Genomic DNA, 16,057 nt, shown 5'->3' with positions numbered 1-16,057 from the left:
ATGAAATTTAAATATTTTAAAGACCTTTGACATTGATATACCACCCATTCGATTTTTTAAGCAAAGGCCAATATATGCCTTGTCCGACAACCATCCTTGGCGTCCTGTTATATAATAACAAATCTCTGACTTCAAATTGCTTTAACAAATCAAAAAGATAATAGTAATCACATCATCCACTCATAAGCAAAAATAACTCAATATACCGTTGCTGTTTTTATCCTTACACAATAAGTATTTAATTTCAAAAAATAATTTAATATAAATTTAAGACACATTTCAAAAAAAAAGTAAAGAATAAAACACTAAAATTACAAAAACCAAACATTAAAATTAATACAAATAATGCCAAATTAACCAAATGGCAAAAGCGGCACCCAATACCAAATCCATGGGTAAGGAGAATTTCCCTCTTTGTGATTCTTCAATGCGGGCATTTTCAAATATTTTACGAGCGCAACGCAACCATTGCGTTACCGATATGGCTTCGGGAGCTGAGAATTCATATTCCTCTTTAATGGAATTATCGCGGGAACTTTTACCACTACCACCACCATTTGCTGCGGCCGTGGGTGTTGGACTGCCACCATTGGAGCCAGCTCCGTGGGCAGATTTCATAAGCAGAGAAACACTTTTGGAAGAATTCAATTTCAATTCGATGCTACCCCACGAATAGTGATTGCGGTAGGCTAGGCGGCGTTTGCGTATTTCAACACATAGCAAGTACTGGTCGAAGAGAAAAACCTTGGCTTTGAACTTTTTCCGAGAACGACAACTGTAGGCCTCAAATTCTGTGGAACGGCGGAAGGCGCCAAAGTGGCCAATGGTAAGCTGTAATGAAGAAGGAAATTTTTAAGGTAAAAAATAATTGGAAATCATGTAATTTCCGTCCTCATACCTCTGATGGCAATTCTTCTATGTTAAGCACTTCTTCGGATTGGTTAACTACTTCCAGTAGTCTACGCATGCGTGTTTCTAATTTACACACCGATACCAATACTGGTTTACAATTTATACCACTTTTATAGAATTCCTGGGGATAAGAAAGAGATTGAAGATACGATTAGTTATTGATGGATGTCATTTATATGGGCATATTTTACTCACCGATATAAATTGTGATAGTAGTAGTGGATATCTTGTCAGTCTTTGTATGGGTTGTACCAGAAAACTATCAATGCCTAGGCGATCATTGATTTCGTTTTGATAGTTCTAAAAAAGAGACAAATTTTACTTGAAACCAAAATACATGCATTTTTGAAATTCAATTCAAAGTTACCTGAAACCATTCACGATGATCTTTTCGTAGCTGCATTGATGTCTGTTTGTGCATCGTAAATGTAACATAACAATAAAAATGATTTTTCTGTAAGAGAGAGATAGAGAAAAATGGAAAGAATTAGAAAAAAACCCACAAGATCATATTATATTATAGTCTAGATCGACTTCTTCTTTGAAATTATTCTATACATTGATCAAGTAAAAGCCACACAATTCCATATTAAGAGGCATAACATCCAACACTGCTACATCCGACAATTCATTTAAATAAACCCAGAAGTTTCTTGCAACGAAATGTACTGGATGGAATTAGCTTATCAATATCTTAGTGAGTGAGACGTGCTTTTGTCATCCACAATTAGAATGAACTCCGATGATGGGGTCAAAGATAATATCAGGATGAAGAGTCTTTTTATATTGTGCAAACTCTTTAACAATAGCTCGAAATTTCCAGCCATTTTTTTCCAGCAGTGGAATAAAGCTGAAAATTTCAAATTCAGCGTTTCGTTGTAATTGAGAAAATAATGGTGTTCGGAAGTTAGAACTAACATTATGTATGTATACTAGGGCTACATAAAAAACATTTTTTTTTTTTTTTGATTTTACACTGTGCTCTTGAAGCAACTTTAAATGGAAGGTGCTTACCCCTGGGAAGTTTTTGTGGATTCTGAAACTACAATGTTCATAGATGAGAAAAATCAAAAAACAAAAAAAAAAAAAAATAACAGGATTGCTTTTTAAATAAATCACGATTCAAGTTTACTTTTTTAGATGGTTTTCAGATTTGCATGATTTTGCTTGGAAACCGCAATTCCTATCGAAATGGGACTAAATTTGTAGCTATGAAAATTCTGTACATGATTGACCTTTATGATAATTTCGTAGGTTTTACCGTTATTGAGATATAGAAGTTCAAATTGGGACAATGCATTGACTGCATCGCCTGCTTATAAAACAATGTCATGACTGCAATTTCGCAACTTAAACTTTTATATCTCAAAAATGGCACAACCTAGTAAAAAATACGAAAGCAAATCTTGTAGATAATTTTCACAGCTAAAAGATTCTTTCTAGTCCCATTTTGATAAGACTTACCGTTTTCAAGCAAATCGTGAAAACCTAACAAAAAACCTAAAAATGTGACCTGAACATCTATATATCTCAAAAATGGTAAAACCTATGAACAAATCATAATGGTCAATCTTTAGAGAATTTTCACAGCTATATCATTTTTTTAGCCTTATTTCGATCGGACTTTCAGTTTCCAACTAAAATCGCGAAACCTAAAATTAACCTAAAAATCTGTATTTTGACCGCCATTTATTTAAAAATCCCTCCAGCGATTTTTTCTTGTTTTTGGATTTTTCTCACCTATGAACATTGCTGTTTCAAAACCCGCAAAAAACTTCCCAAGTGTAAGCGGTTTTCACTTAAAGTTAGTTAAGGCGCACCATGTATGAACTTGTTTTATAAGGTAGCGATACAGTCAACGCATTGTCCCTATTAGAACTTCTATATCTCAATAACGGTAAAACCTACGAAATTATTATAAAGGCCAATCATATACAGAATTTTCATAGCTACAACATTTTCTTTAGTCCCATTTCGATAGGACTTGCGGTTTCCAAGCAAAATCGTGCAAACCTAAAAACCCCCTTAACATGTCAACTTAAATCGCGATATATTTAAAAAGCGCTCCGGCGATTGTTTTTTTTTTTTGATTTTTCTCATCTATGAACATTGTAGTTTCAGAATCCGCAAAAAATTCCCAGGTGTAAGCACCTTCCATTTAAAGTTGCTTCAAGAGCACTGTGTTTATCCATTTGATACAATGACCTTACATATGACATTTTAAGGCAATCGAATAACGTTAATCCCTGCCACCAGAACGCTCATTGTTTCCATAGTAATTTATACGGGACCAAAGGTGCACTTTCACAAAAGTTCTTTAAATGCCCCAATTATGGTCCAGTCGATGAAAAAACTTTACCAGTTCACTGTTGTGCCTAAAAAGCTATTTCTCCAAAAATTTATGCATATTGAATGAAAGTTCTGGTCAATGGTGGACTTGCCAGGTCTAAAGCCGCATTGGTATGGTCAAATTATTTTATTGACCATAGGCTTAAGTCGTATAATATCCCTGACACTATCTTGTAGGCAATAGGGAGAAGATTTTTGCCCCTATAGTAGAGCATACAGTCTTGTCTCCTTTCTTGTAGATGGGACACAGGATACTCAGGTTCCAATTGTCGGGTGCGCGTTCTTCCTGCCACATGGTGCTAACTAGCTGATGCATACAACTTATCAGCGTAACGCCTCCTGTTTTGAACAGCTCGACTGGTAAGCCATTGGCTCCTGCCTCCTTATTGTTCTTTAGGCGGTTTATTGCTGACATTACCTCATCTTGGCTGGGCGGTATACATTCAATGCCATCTTCTGGGATTGGATCTGTGGTATCTTCGTCGTCTTCGATACTATTGGACAACAACAGTTTGGAAAAATGCTGTTTCCATATCCTGAGCACACTATCAGTAACAGTTACCAAATTTCTTTGCTGGTCTCTACAGGAGGATGTACCTGTACCAAAGCCATCAGTTCGATGTTTGACTCTTTGGTCGTATGTTTCTTCTAAGCGCTCATAGAATATATCTTTGGTCCGTTCGTCTTTCTCTTCGGTTGGAGAATGAGCGCAGATAAGGCTCATGTTGAAGATTTTTGCTTTTATCCGTATCGTAGCAAGCCTGCATTCCATGAAATGAAGCTGGAGACCAGATGTTTTAACTTCCGACTAACTACAAATCCGCAGGCAAACTCATGTTTGGCATGGCAGCTATAATACAGTGCGTCACCTTTAGATGTTGTTGTGACGCTTTTCCCAATCCATCGTATTTCCTGTATGACAGTAATGTCGGCCTTGTACTTTTCAAGTACATCTGCCTTCCTTCCAGGTGCAGATTCGCAGATCATGACCCTTAAAACGTTTGCGGGGGTCATCAACTTCAGAGGGGTTTGTTTTTCTTTTCTTTCGTTCATATAATGTTTTTCTAGGGAGGGGAGACGCCCAAACCCAAGTTTTTAACGTTCTTATGGTGAACCCGCGTCACATGTTTGCTCACTACCTTTAACGGGTGTTAAAGGTAGCTCCCCAGGTGACACCAAGGGAGGTCAGTGTCCGCTTGAGATGAAAGTGGGACCAAGATAGATCCTGGACTTTGCCATGTGAAAGTTGGTCAGGACCGTTTCTTGGTATCTTTCATCCTCTACGTCACCCTCCTGATTTTACCTACTTTATTTTCCAATCGATTTGCCTGAAGATTTGTGTTTTTTATTAATTTTCTCGTTTAGAGTTAAGCTTGATGATCGGAAATTATTTGCAAGTGAAAAAGGAAAGCCAAGGACTCGAACCCACATAGTCACCAAATTACGTTATCTGGTTTCACTGGTGGTAAAGCAGATCTTCGGACGTATCGACTATGTAGTAGCTTCTCTGTCCTAGAACTTTTCGTTTTTTCAAATGCAAATGTGTTTTATACATATTTGGCCGCTGAAATGTATTTTCTTCACGACAAACGCTATTTTGCGCTGCCTTTGAAGTTATGAGTTTTGGCTTTGAACGCTAACACGCCGTGACAACATTTTTTGATATGTTTTCAAGGACGTGGGTTCCAATCCCAGCAGGGCTCAGCCTGTTTTTTATTTTTTGAAATTTTGCCTTTTAGGGCGAAGATCATTTTTAATGATTTTTTTTTTTTTGTTTCATTGAGAGTAGAAACCCCTCCCTCAAAAGAGTTTCAGTATTTGTATACAGGACCGTTCCTTGGTATCTCTCATCCCCTACGTCACCCTCCTGATTTTACCTACTTCATTTTCCAATCGATTTGCCTGAAGATTTGTATTTTTGTTTCATTGAGAGTAGAAACACCCCCCTTAAAAGAGTTTCAGTATTTGTATATATGTACCTCCCTAGTTCATTATCCCAACCGATAATGTCTGGGGGATAAAAAATTCCAAAGGGAGTTCATGGTATTAGGTCAGAAGAGCAAAACCCCCAATGATGGCACATCGATCCACTCCTTGCACCAACCAAAATGACTGGTGAACACCATAACTGACGAATTGAGTATTCGATCTGGCGCTACAGGTCGCAATTTTAATGCGATCGTCAAGTTTTGGGTATTGATGAAGGTCCCGGAGGGGAAGAAGCCTATTGATTTTGGTGATGGTCCGATAATATTCAGGGGTCGGAATGGGCAAAAAACTCATTTGAAGAAAAAGTCAACATTTTATTTCAAAGCGAATATCAAAATCAAAACCTGCTAATGAAAATATCACCTTTGCAACGATGTAACGTTGGTTGTCGTAGATGGTCAAGCAACGAAGATATCGCAGTAGTCGCTAATAGCACACGAGTTTTCATTTTTGCGATTTTAATAATAATGACGAATATCACAGCCTTGGGTTAGGGACCTTCCAAAAACAAAGTCTGACTATGAAAAAAGAAAATCCCATCTTAACAATGATGCAAAGTAGGTTGGCGTAGGTGGCCAAATAACGGAGATATCGCAATAGTCGGTAATACATCACATTTTTCCATTTTTTTGTAATCACGCTGCAGGTCGCAATTTTGATCGGATCGTCACGAATGGGGGTCCTACAGAGGAAGAAGCCTATTGATTTTGCTGATGCTCGGATAATATTCAGGGGTCGGAATGGGCAAAAAACTTATTTGGAGAAAAAGTCAACGTTTTATTTCAAAGCAAATATCTCCGCTTCTATAAGGGTGGTCAAAGGTGGTCAAACAACAGAGATATGACAATAGTCGGTAATGCATCCCTTTTTCCGTTTTTTGTGTAATCACACGTCACGAAATTTTGGCGGTTGATGGGGTCTCGATGAGAAAGAAGCCTATTGATGGTAGGCGTACATCCCACTTTTCCATTTTTTTATTTTAGTTGTACTGACGATGCACTTAAATGCGTTTCAACAAAATTTACCTGTATTAATGAAGACATTCAGAGAAAAGGCGTTAAGCTATCCCATTCAGAGAAAAGGCGTTAAGCTAATAGCACACGAGTTTTCATTTTTGCGATTTTAATAATAATGACGAATATCACAGCCTTGGGTTAGGGACCTTCCAAAAACAAAGTCTGACTATGAAAAAAGAAAATCCCATCTTAACAATGATGCAAAGTAGGTTGGCGTAGGTGGCCAAATAACGGAGATATCGCAATAGTCGGTAATACATCACATTTTTCCATTTTTTTGTAATCACGCTGCAGGTCGCAATTTTGATCGGATCGTCACGAATGGGGGTCCTACAGAGGAAGAAGCCTATTGATTTTGCTGATGCTCGGATAATATTCAGGGGTCGGAATGGGCAAAAAACTTATTTGGAGAAAAAGTCAACGTTTTATTTCAAAGCAAATATCTCCGCTTCTATAAGGGTGGTCAAAGGTGGTCAAACAACAGAGATATGACAATAGTCGGTAATGCATCCCTTTTTCCGTTTTTTGTGTAATCACACGTCACGAAATTTTGGCGGTTGATGGGGTCTCGATGAGAAAGAAGCCTATTGATGGTAGGCGTACATCCCACTTTTCCATTTTTTTATTTTAGTTGTACTGACGATGCACTTAAATGCGTTTCAACAAAATTTACCTGTATTAATGAAGACATTCAGAGAAAAGGCGTTAAGCTATCCCAATTTTAATATTTTGAATTTTACCAGTCAAAAGCTTATGAACGGGGTAGTGGTGTAGGGTATAACATACTCGGCCCGACCCGACTATAGCCTTGGCTCACTTGTTAGTATAATTTTTGGAACATATTTAAATTTCTGGGGGACATATTTCGACAATCTCCCTTGATGCAAATTACATCAATGTAGCGTTAAGATAACTGAACTACTGTCTAAGATATATGTAAATGGTTTACTTTATTGTTTTGGCTTGTTTATAAGAAAATACATGTACATACCTTGCATGCTACAAAATGTCACAATCATGATAGAGGTCCCCTTTGAGCAAAAGTAATATAATACCACGAAATATTGGTCGTTTTTGTATTAGTCGGTTTCGTAATAATCGCCGAAAGCTATTACAAAGGTCTTTTGATATTTTATAAAAATTTTATTTTTATAAGAAGCAAAAAAAATTATAAAATATGGAAAATACCATCTAACGTCTCCAGTAATTACGCTATATCTCTATGTATGTTATCATTAGTGTGCTTTTAAAAAATCGATGTCGGATCTTAATAAGGACACATTTATTGTCCAATCGATGAGAAAATTTTACCAATTCATTGCTGTGGCTATAAAACGAATCCTACAATGATTTTGATATTCCTCCAATAGTATATTTGACCAATTTTAGGTAATTTAGGCCCTATAATATAGCCTTATATAAAAATCCAGCCGATTTTAATATTTTTTTTTTTGTAGGATTACAAATTCGTCTATCCATCGATTGGACAATAATCACGGTCATTAAAGCAATTTCGTGACAATTCACCGTTGCCCCCGTACAAATTACTATTGAAACTTTGAGGCCCCAGTAGGACGTGTTAACATATTCTAATTGTGCTCAAACTTTGGTAATCTTCAATTGCAATAAAACTAATAATTTTATAGGGCTGCCGCCTAAAAAATCCGAATTCGATTTTTCCTTTTCTGTTAAAACCAGCCAGTTATCATATATGTATGTATGTCAACTTATGTATGTACGTATGCACAATGGTCCCAAATCCAAATTTTCTGGCCAAAACTATTTCAACGTCCATTTTGTATTGAAATTAATTATTATTTATAATAAATGTGCACAAACAGCAATTCTTACGTTTTAACGACCAAAATGACCAAAAACTGTGGGGTCTAAATCAAAACATTGACCTATGTTAATAATTTTTGGTACGAAGGATTCATATCTTCCAAGAGGTCAAAATACCAAATTTCAGCCGAATCGGTCATAAAGTGTCGCTAAAATCCACAAATATCTAAAATCGGACAGTAATTTTATGTGGGGGCTACGACAAAAAATTGACCTATTTTCAAAAAAATATACATACTTGTTTTCTACACTCTGAAACCCTCAAATATGAATTTTAAGGGAACTCGGTTGATAGATGTGCGTATTACCGTTCTATTTTAATTGGATACTACGTACAGTCACAACAGATATTTACAAAAAATTCTCCCATCTTAAAATAGAAAAATCCACTTTATTTTAACTGTGGCAAATTTGAGCACGATTTTACTTCTGAATTTATTAGTACAGACCCCCTGCTATCTTCCAAATTCGATTTGGAGGTGGACAAATTTGGACATTTTTTTAAAAGTTTAAATATATTTAAAAAATATATGTAAAAAATAATTTTCAATATATATATAAACATTGATTTTATTACGCTAATTTTACAAATTTCATCGTTCTTTTTGTAAATATTATGAAAGTACTCATTAACAGCTTCCCGATTCATAGTAACTGTGGTCTCACTTCTGTATATTTATGCAGCAACGCAATACAACAAAAATTGTATATTTTACAGCACAAAGTCTGTTTTATTTTTACATAAAAAAGTGTCAACTTTGGTACTGCGCCAATCAACGAATACTAACGTTATTTACAAAAACTAATTATTTTCAGATGACTTGATGTGTTTTTTATTATTCTGTGCAAAAACAAATTAAAATTTCGAAACTTCAAAAATAGGGTTTTGGCCAAAAATTTCCTGATTGAAACCTATGTGGTATGGCTAGAAAACTAGTACCCAGAGTTAGTGGTGTAAGGTTTCACATAGTCGGCCCCGTCCGACTATCGCCCTCTCTTACTTGTTATACCCTCCACCATAGTATGGAGGGTATATTAAGTTTGTTTTTCCGTTTGTAACCTATTGAAATAATCATTTGCGACCCTATAAAGTATATATATTCTTGATCAGGATAAAATTCTGAGTCGATCTAGACATGTCCGTCTTTTGTAATCACTCTAGCGTCCTCAAAAATCGAGCTAGGGGGCTGGATTTTTGTACCCGATTATCTTTTTTCCATATGCAGGTTAAGTTCGAAGATGGTATAGCCCCCATATAACGGTACCTCCCGATTTTAGACATTTTGATGGTTTTATCTACAATTTTTAACCGATCTAGCTGTAATTTGACATTTAAGGTTCTTCGGAATCATAACACTATTCCACCAAAATTTGTCGACCTATGTCCATGTTTAGGTATAGCCCTCATATAACGGTATCTCTTGATTTTGGGTACTTTGAGAGTTTTTGCTACAATTTTTAACCGAAGTAGCTGTAATAGGTCCATATTTAGCTATAGCCCCCCTATAACGATACCTCACGATTTTCGGTATTTTGAGGGTTTAACTACAGTTTTTAACCAAACTAGCTGTAATTTGGCATTTAAGGTTCTTAGGGGTCACAATATTACTCCACCAAAAACTGTCAACATAGGTCCATGTTTAGGTATAGCCCCATATAATGGTACCTCCCGATTTGCAGTATATTTAGGGTTTTGCCTGCATTTTTTGACCTAATTTGATATTTGATGTTCCCTGAAGTCACGGAACTTCTCCACAGAAAATTGTCGACATAGGACCATGTTTTGGTATAGCCCTCATATAACGGTACCTCCCGATTTCCGATATTTTGAGGGTTTTAGCTTCGATTTTTAACCGTAATTTGACATTTGAGGTTCTAAGGGGTAACAACATGTAAAGGTACCTTCCAATTTTCGGTATTTTGACGGTTTTGTCTACACTTTTGGACTGAACTACCCCCAATTTGATATTTGTGTTCTCTGCAGTCATGAAACTTCTCCCCAGAAAATTGTCAACACAGGTCTATATTTTGGTAAAGCCCCCATATAACAGTATCCTCCCAATTTTCGGTATTTTGAGGGTTTTAGCTACATTTATTGACGGAACTACCCTAATTTAACATCTTATGTTCCCTGCAGTCACAAAACTTTTCCACCAAAAATTTTGAACATATGTATGTAGGTCAACACGTTGATATAGCCCCAATATAACGGTATCACTTGAGTGATCACATTTTTTAGATTACATTAGAAAATTAAGGCATCTGCGTAATCCGTGGTCGAAAAATATTTGAATTCAACATTTTGGACAGGAAAGGAACCTAATTATTTTATTTTAGTTAAGAATATTTGATGGTGGAGGGTATAAAAAGTAGGGCCCGGACGAACTTAACGACTATTTACTTGTTTTTATTTTCAAATTAATGGTGAGACAAATTAGCGATAATATCGGCTCTAAAGCATGTTTTCAGTTATATGTAAATCTGCTTACCGTGACTTCAAGTGCTGATAAATAAAAGTTTTCAAATGATTTTGGGCGGAGGGTATTTTTTATCGAATCGTTATATAATTAATATTTTTTATCCAATCTTATGTAAAAGCTCATTAAACTATGATACAGGGATATGAGGTTGCAAAAAAGTAATAACCCTAATGTCCATATGTATATATATTTGCAAAATTCTCTGCTGTAGAAAATTATCAAATAATGCTAATATGTGTGTCAAAATAATAGACATGTAACTAAATGTATATAATACATAGGTCCAATCAAATTATCTCTTCTAACCCTTCCTGACCACAATTTCCCACCTCGTAGTGGAATGTTGTAAATTATATTTACAAATAAATGAAATGTACAAAAACAACTGTGGTGACTGACCAGTAATATATGCGTTTCATTATTTAAATAATGACAATATGACAATAGTATATAACTGTATTAAGGTACTCCTGTAATAATAATGATGATGTACACATATTATGCAAGCCAAAAAATATGAATAAATGCATTCATTGTTGCATCATGCACGAATAATGAATATCTGATAATGGATGAACGTAACCCATGGTACATCTTTGATGCATGTAATTCGATAAGAAAGCTGTATAAAAATTAAAAATATCTTGCAAGACACGTATACTTATGTTTGATAAAAAAAATCTTCTTTATATCGACAAGCGATTCTAAAAACAATTTTAACAAATAAGTGAGCTATGATAGAAATAAATAATTACAAATAGCCAATAATAATAAACAATTTCTCGTCAATTGTGCTAAACTTTGCCACTTAGCCTATGTAACCACAACACTGACGACGTCACCTTGAACATTTGTTAAATTTGTAATTTTTGTGCAATACGAATCTGTTAAAAACGCTGAAGAAAATAAGGCAAATTGGTCGTTAAACAAGACTCCTACGAAATAATTGTCGCTTTTTGTACGCTGGGTAATTGAAATTCCGAAAGCATTATATCAGGTAGCTAGCTGTTTGAGGGCAAAAACGAACACAAGTTTTTTTTTTTTGCTCCAATCTAAATGCATTGAAAATATTCAAATTTTAAACAAAATGTTACGTTTTTATTAAAGGCAAATTGGCAGAGAAGCAAATACTGATGTAACTTTAAATGCGATTTTTTTGCTTTCGATTAATGGGAAACTTGGCTGGGAAAAAGTCAATTGTTGGATGAGTATTGTTATTTTTTTCACAGTTAAAATTGTATAATGTGGCAAATTGTTGCTTTTCATTTGAATGTGTGTATGTGTCTTTTTTAACACTCTTTTATTGTTTTTAATTAACTCGATTAATGCGTAATCACGTAGCATACAAACAATTGATACCTGTAGGTGATTTATATGTACCCTACATCAGGTACTGCGTACGCAAGTTGGCGAAAGATATCAAATCAACAAAGATATCATTCGCCATAATTCGATAACTCATAGGATTGCCTATAGGCCATCTGACCAATGTTCTGTCAATAGAAAATCTATATTCTCTCTAAAAGGGGTCTTCAGTATATATACTACAAAGCGGGTAAAGTAACTATAATGTAAAAATAATGCCTTACGGCTACATATGATCGTTACCACCAGCTGTAGTCATATTTCACTTAACTCGCTTTTTTGTATGGGAAATATTGTTTTAATAAATAAATATCATAAACATTGTCATCATCATCGGAGTCTCCATTACTATATGCTTTAAATCAGTATACAAAGTTATTTTGTCTACAATAAAGTAAAGTTGCAAATTTTCCCAGATTTTTATGAATATGCAGTGACACTCCTCTTCTTCCACCTTCGCATGTGATTGGCATATTTAATATGTTTCTTTATTGTCCGCAGTAATAAAACATTTGAAATTTATCAATTTTTTACACAATTTTGACAAATTTATGATCTGACCTGTTTTGTGACAGACGACATTCATAGTTCCATTACCATTGAAGTGACATCTTGGAAATAAACGAAACATACGCCTATTGAATACAAATTTTAAAACAGTGGTAACTGAAAAAAATTAGAAATGGAAAGCCTGGCTGAATAAGGTTTTCCATAGGAAAACTTCAGCCTGGCTGAATAAGGTTTTCCATAATTCAGCGAGGCTGAATAAGGTTTTCCATAGGAAAACTGGCTGGCTGAATTATGGAAAACCCCTATTCAGCCAGGCTGAATAAGGTTTTCCATAGGAAAACTTTAATTTAAGTTTTTCCATAGGAAAACTTTAATTCAGCCAGGCTGAATAAGGTTTTCCATAGGAAAACTTTAATTCAGCCAGGCTGAATAAGGTTTTCCATAGGAAAACTTTAATTCAGCCAGGCTGAATAAGGTTTTCCATAGGAAAACTTTAATTCAGCCAGGCTGAATAAGGTTTTCCATAGGAAAACTTTAATTCAGCCAGGCTGAATAAGGTTTTCCATAGGAAAACTTTAATTCAGCCAGGCAGAATAAGGTTTTCCATAGGAAAACTTTAATTCAGCCAGGCTGAATAAGGTTTTCCATAGGAAAACTTTGATTCAGCCTGGCTGAATAAGGATTTCCATAGGAAAACTTTAATTCAGCCTGGCTGAATAAGGATTTCCATAGGAAAACTTTAATTCAGCCTGGCTGAATAAGGTTTTCCATAGGAAAACTTTAATTCAGCCTGGCTGAATAAGGTTTTCCATAGGAAAACTTTAATTCAGCCTGGCTGAATAAGGTTTTCCATAGGAAAACTTTAATTCAGCCTGGCTGAATAAGGTTTTCCATAGGAAAACTTTAATTCAGCCTGGCTGAATAAGGCTATCCATAGGAAAACTTTAATTCAGCCTGGCTGAATAAGGCTATCCATAGGAAAACTTTAATTCAGCCTGGCTGAATAAGGTTTTCCATAGGAAAACTTTAATTCAGCCTGGCTGAATAAGGTTTTCCATAGGAAAACTTTAATTCAGCCTGGCTGAATAAGGTTTTCCATTGGAAAACTTTAATTCAGCCTGGCTGAATAAGGTTTTCCATAGGAAAACTTTAATTCAGCCAGGCTGAATAAGGTTTTCCATAGGAAAACTTTAATTTAAGTTTTTCCATAGGAAAACTTTAATTCAGCCTGGCTGAATAAGGTTTTCCATAGGAAAACTTTAATTCAGCCTGGCTGAATAAGGTTTTCCATAGGAAAACTTTAATTCAGCCTGGCTGAATAAGGTTTTCCATAGGCTGAATAAGGTTTTCCATAGGAAAACTTTAATTCAGCCTGGCTGAATAAGGTTTTCCATAGGAAAACTTTAATTCAGCCTGGCTGAATAAGGTTTTCCATAGGAAAACTTTAATTCAGCCTGGCTGAATAAGGTTTTCCATAGGAAAACTTTAATTCAGCCTGGCTGAATAAGGTTTTCCATAGGAAAACTTTAATTCAGCCTGGCTGAATAAGGTTTTCCATAGGAAAACTTTAATTCAGCCTGGCTGAATAAGGTTTTCCATAGGAAAACTTTAATTCAGCCTGGCTGAATAAGGTTTTCCATAGGAAAACTTTAATTCAGCCTGGCTGAATAAGGTTTTCCATAGGAAAACTTTAATTCAGCCTGGCTGAATAAGGTTTTCCATAGGAAAACTTTAATTCAGCCTGGCTGAATAAGGTTTTCCATAGGAAAACTTTAATTCAGCCTGGCTGAATAAGGTTTTCCATAGGAAAACTTTAATTCAGCCTGGCTGAATAAGGTTTTCCATAGGAAAACTTTAATTCAGCCTGGCTGAATAAGGTTTTCCATAGGAAAACTTTAATTCAGCCTGGCTGAATAAGGTTTTCCATAGGAAAACTTTAATTCAGCCTGGCTGAATAAGGTTTTCCATAGGAAAACTTTAATTCAGCCTGGCTGAATAAGGTTTTCCATAGGAAAACTTTAATTCAGCCTGGCAGAATAAGGTTTTCCATAGGAAAACTTTAATTCAGCCAGGCTGAATAAGGTTTTCCATAGGAAAACTTTAATTCAGCCAGGCTGAATAAGGTTTTCCATAGGAAAACTTTAATTCAGCTAGGCTGAATAAGGTTTTCCATAGGTAAACTTAAATTCGGTAACGGGCCACCTAATAAACCCTGTTTTTTTCTTATATTCACAATATTTTTAAGACCTTCTCAAAACACAGTCCGAATTAATTCAAATACATCCCAAAATCTCATGTCTCAATTTCCACCCTCTCTCTTAATTGACCTCGAATTGAGGGCATTTTCGTTATAAATAAAAATTTATAATAATAACATGATTTTGTTATTCAAGTGTCATTTTTGAGAATTCTATCCATGAATTGCTTGGTTGCTGGCTTCATTCGAATATTCGTGAACGTGATATTTATTCAAAGCAAGAAAAGTCACTGAGTGAATGACTGGCTGAGTGACAAAGTGCACAAAAAACTATCAGAACAATGATAACAGCAACAACAATCAAAAAATAATAAAATTAATTATAAAGAAAAATAAAATTATGAGACAACAAAGACTTTGTGGGCAATTATCTCAAAAAATATTTTTTGGATGAAAAAGCCCAGAAAAAAACACAAAATTTGATTTCCCATAAAACGACTAATTGCCACAAAAGAAACAATGGAAATAAAATTATAATTTTTTATTAGCAGCACATAGCGCATATGTAAGGAGTGTTTTTGTTTTGGTTTCATTTAAACGCCAAATTCTTTGTTTTGCATAAATATGGACTTAATGCTTTTTGCCTTTATATGGGCGTACGAGTTATTACGTTTCATTACTAACCTAATAACATGGCCTGTGTCTGGCGCTGTTGACATGGTGTTGTTGTTCGTTGGCATATCTTAATATTAAAGTTTGTTTTTTTATTACCGATATTGTTGTTGTTCTTGTTCTACAATAAACAGTACTACATCACTCTCAGTTTGTCATTTCAATTAGTGCCGTATTTCATGCGGCATTTTGTTAATGTTCCCCCCAAACTGACGTCATTTTTGTGTTTAGTGATTATATGGTTCGGATCAGAACTGGAAAGAAAAACCCTCAAATTTTTTCGAGATCGTATTTTTATCAACAGATATTTGTTTAATGATCGGTTTTCATTGGGATCGTGTTGTTGTTTTATGCTATTTTGTTTAGAATACAAAACACGGAATACATTCTGTTTTACTTAGAAATAATTATTAATTTTTTATTTGCATTCCATTTCATTGGGTTGCTGCATTAAATGGAGTGGCTATTGATTTATTAGACCGTGACAAGGGTCAACAAAATAAAGGCTACGCGTCTTAGGTGCGGTTATATCTTTATAAATAAAAATCAAACGACGCGTCGTTCGTAGGTAATGGCATCAGTTGAGAACGGCTGGACCGATATTGATAATTCTTTTTTGAAATGTTCGTCATAACGCAACTTAGGTCTATATTTGCAAAAATTACACATGTATCGGTTTAAAAATTTACGGATTAATCTACAATCTAGGTAATTCGTTGGGCCAT

The 16,057-nt window shown here is 35.1% G+C and overlaps 1 protein-coding gene across 2 annotated transcripts in view; it reads right to left on the bottom strand.

Moving 5' to 3' along the window:
- Positions 1-208: 208 nt before the first annotated feature.
- Positions 209-16,057, bottom strand: part of LOC141405705 (uncharacterized) — a 48,744-nt gene continuing 32,895 nt past the window's right edge. For both annotated transcript variants that reach the window (XM_073990358.1, XM_073990357.1), the window contains 4 exons: positions 1,280-1,366; positions 1,108-1,212; positions 899-1,033; positions 209-831 (listed from right to left, as the gene is read on the bottom strand). In XM_073990358.1, coding sequence (XP_073846459.1) covers positions 334-831; positions 899-1,033; positions 1,108-1,212; positions 1,280-1,366 — 825 coding nt within the window. In that variant the 3' untranslated portion in view covers positions 209-333. The remainder of the gene's footprint in view (positions 832-898; positions 1,034-1,107; positions 1,213-1,279; positions 1,367-16,057) is intronic.

Source organism: Musca autumnalis, unplaced genomic scaffold (genome assembly GCF_047663935.1).
Source record: "Musca autumnalis isolate F117 unplaced genomic scaffold, ASM4766393v1 scaffold_5, whole genome shotgun sequence".
NCBI classification, from domain to species: Eukaryota; Metazoa; Arthropoda; class Insecta; order Diptera; family Muscidae; genus Musca; species Musca autumnalis.
Note: the sequence above shows the minus strand (reverse complement) of the source record. Positions and strands in the feature narration are given on the sequence as shown.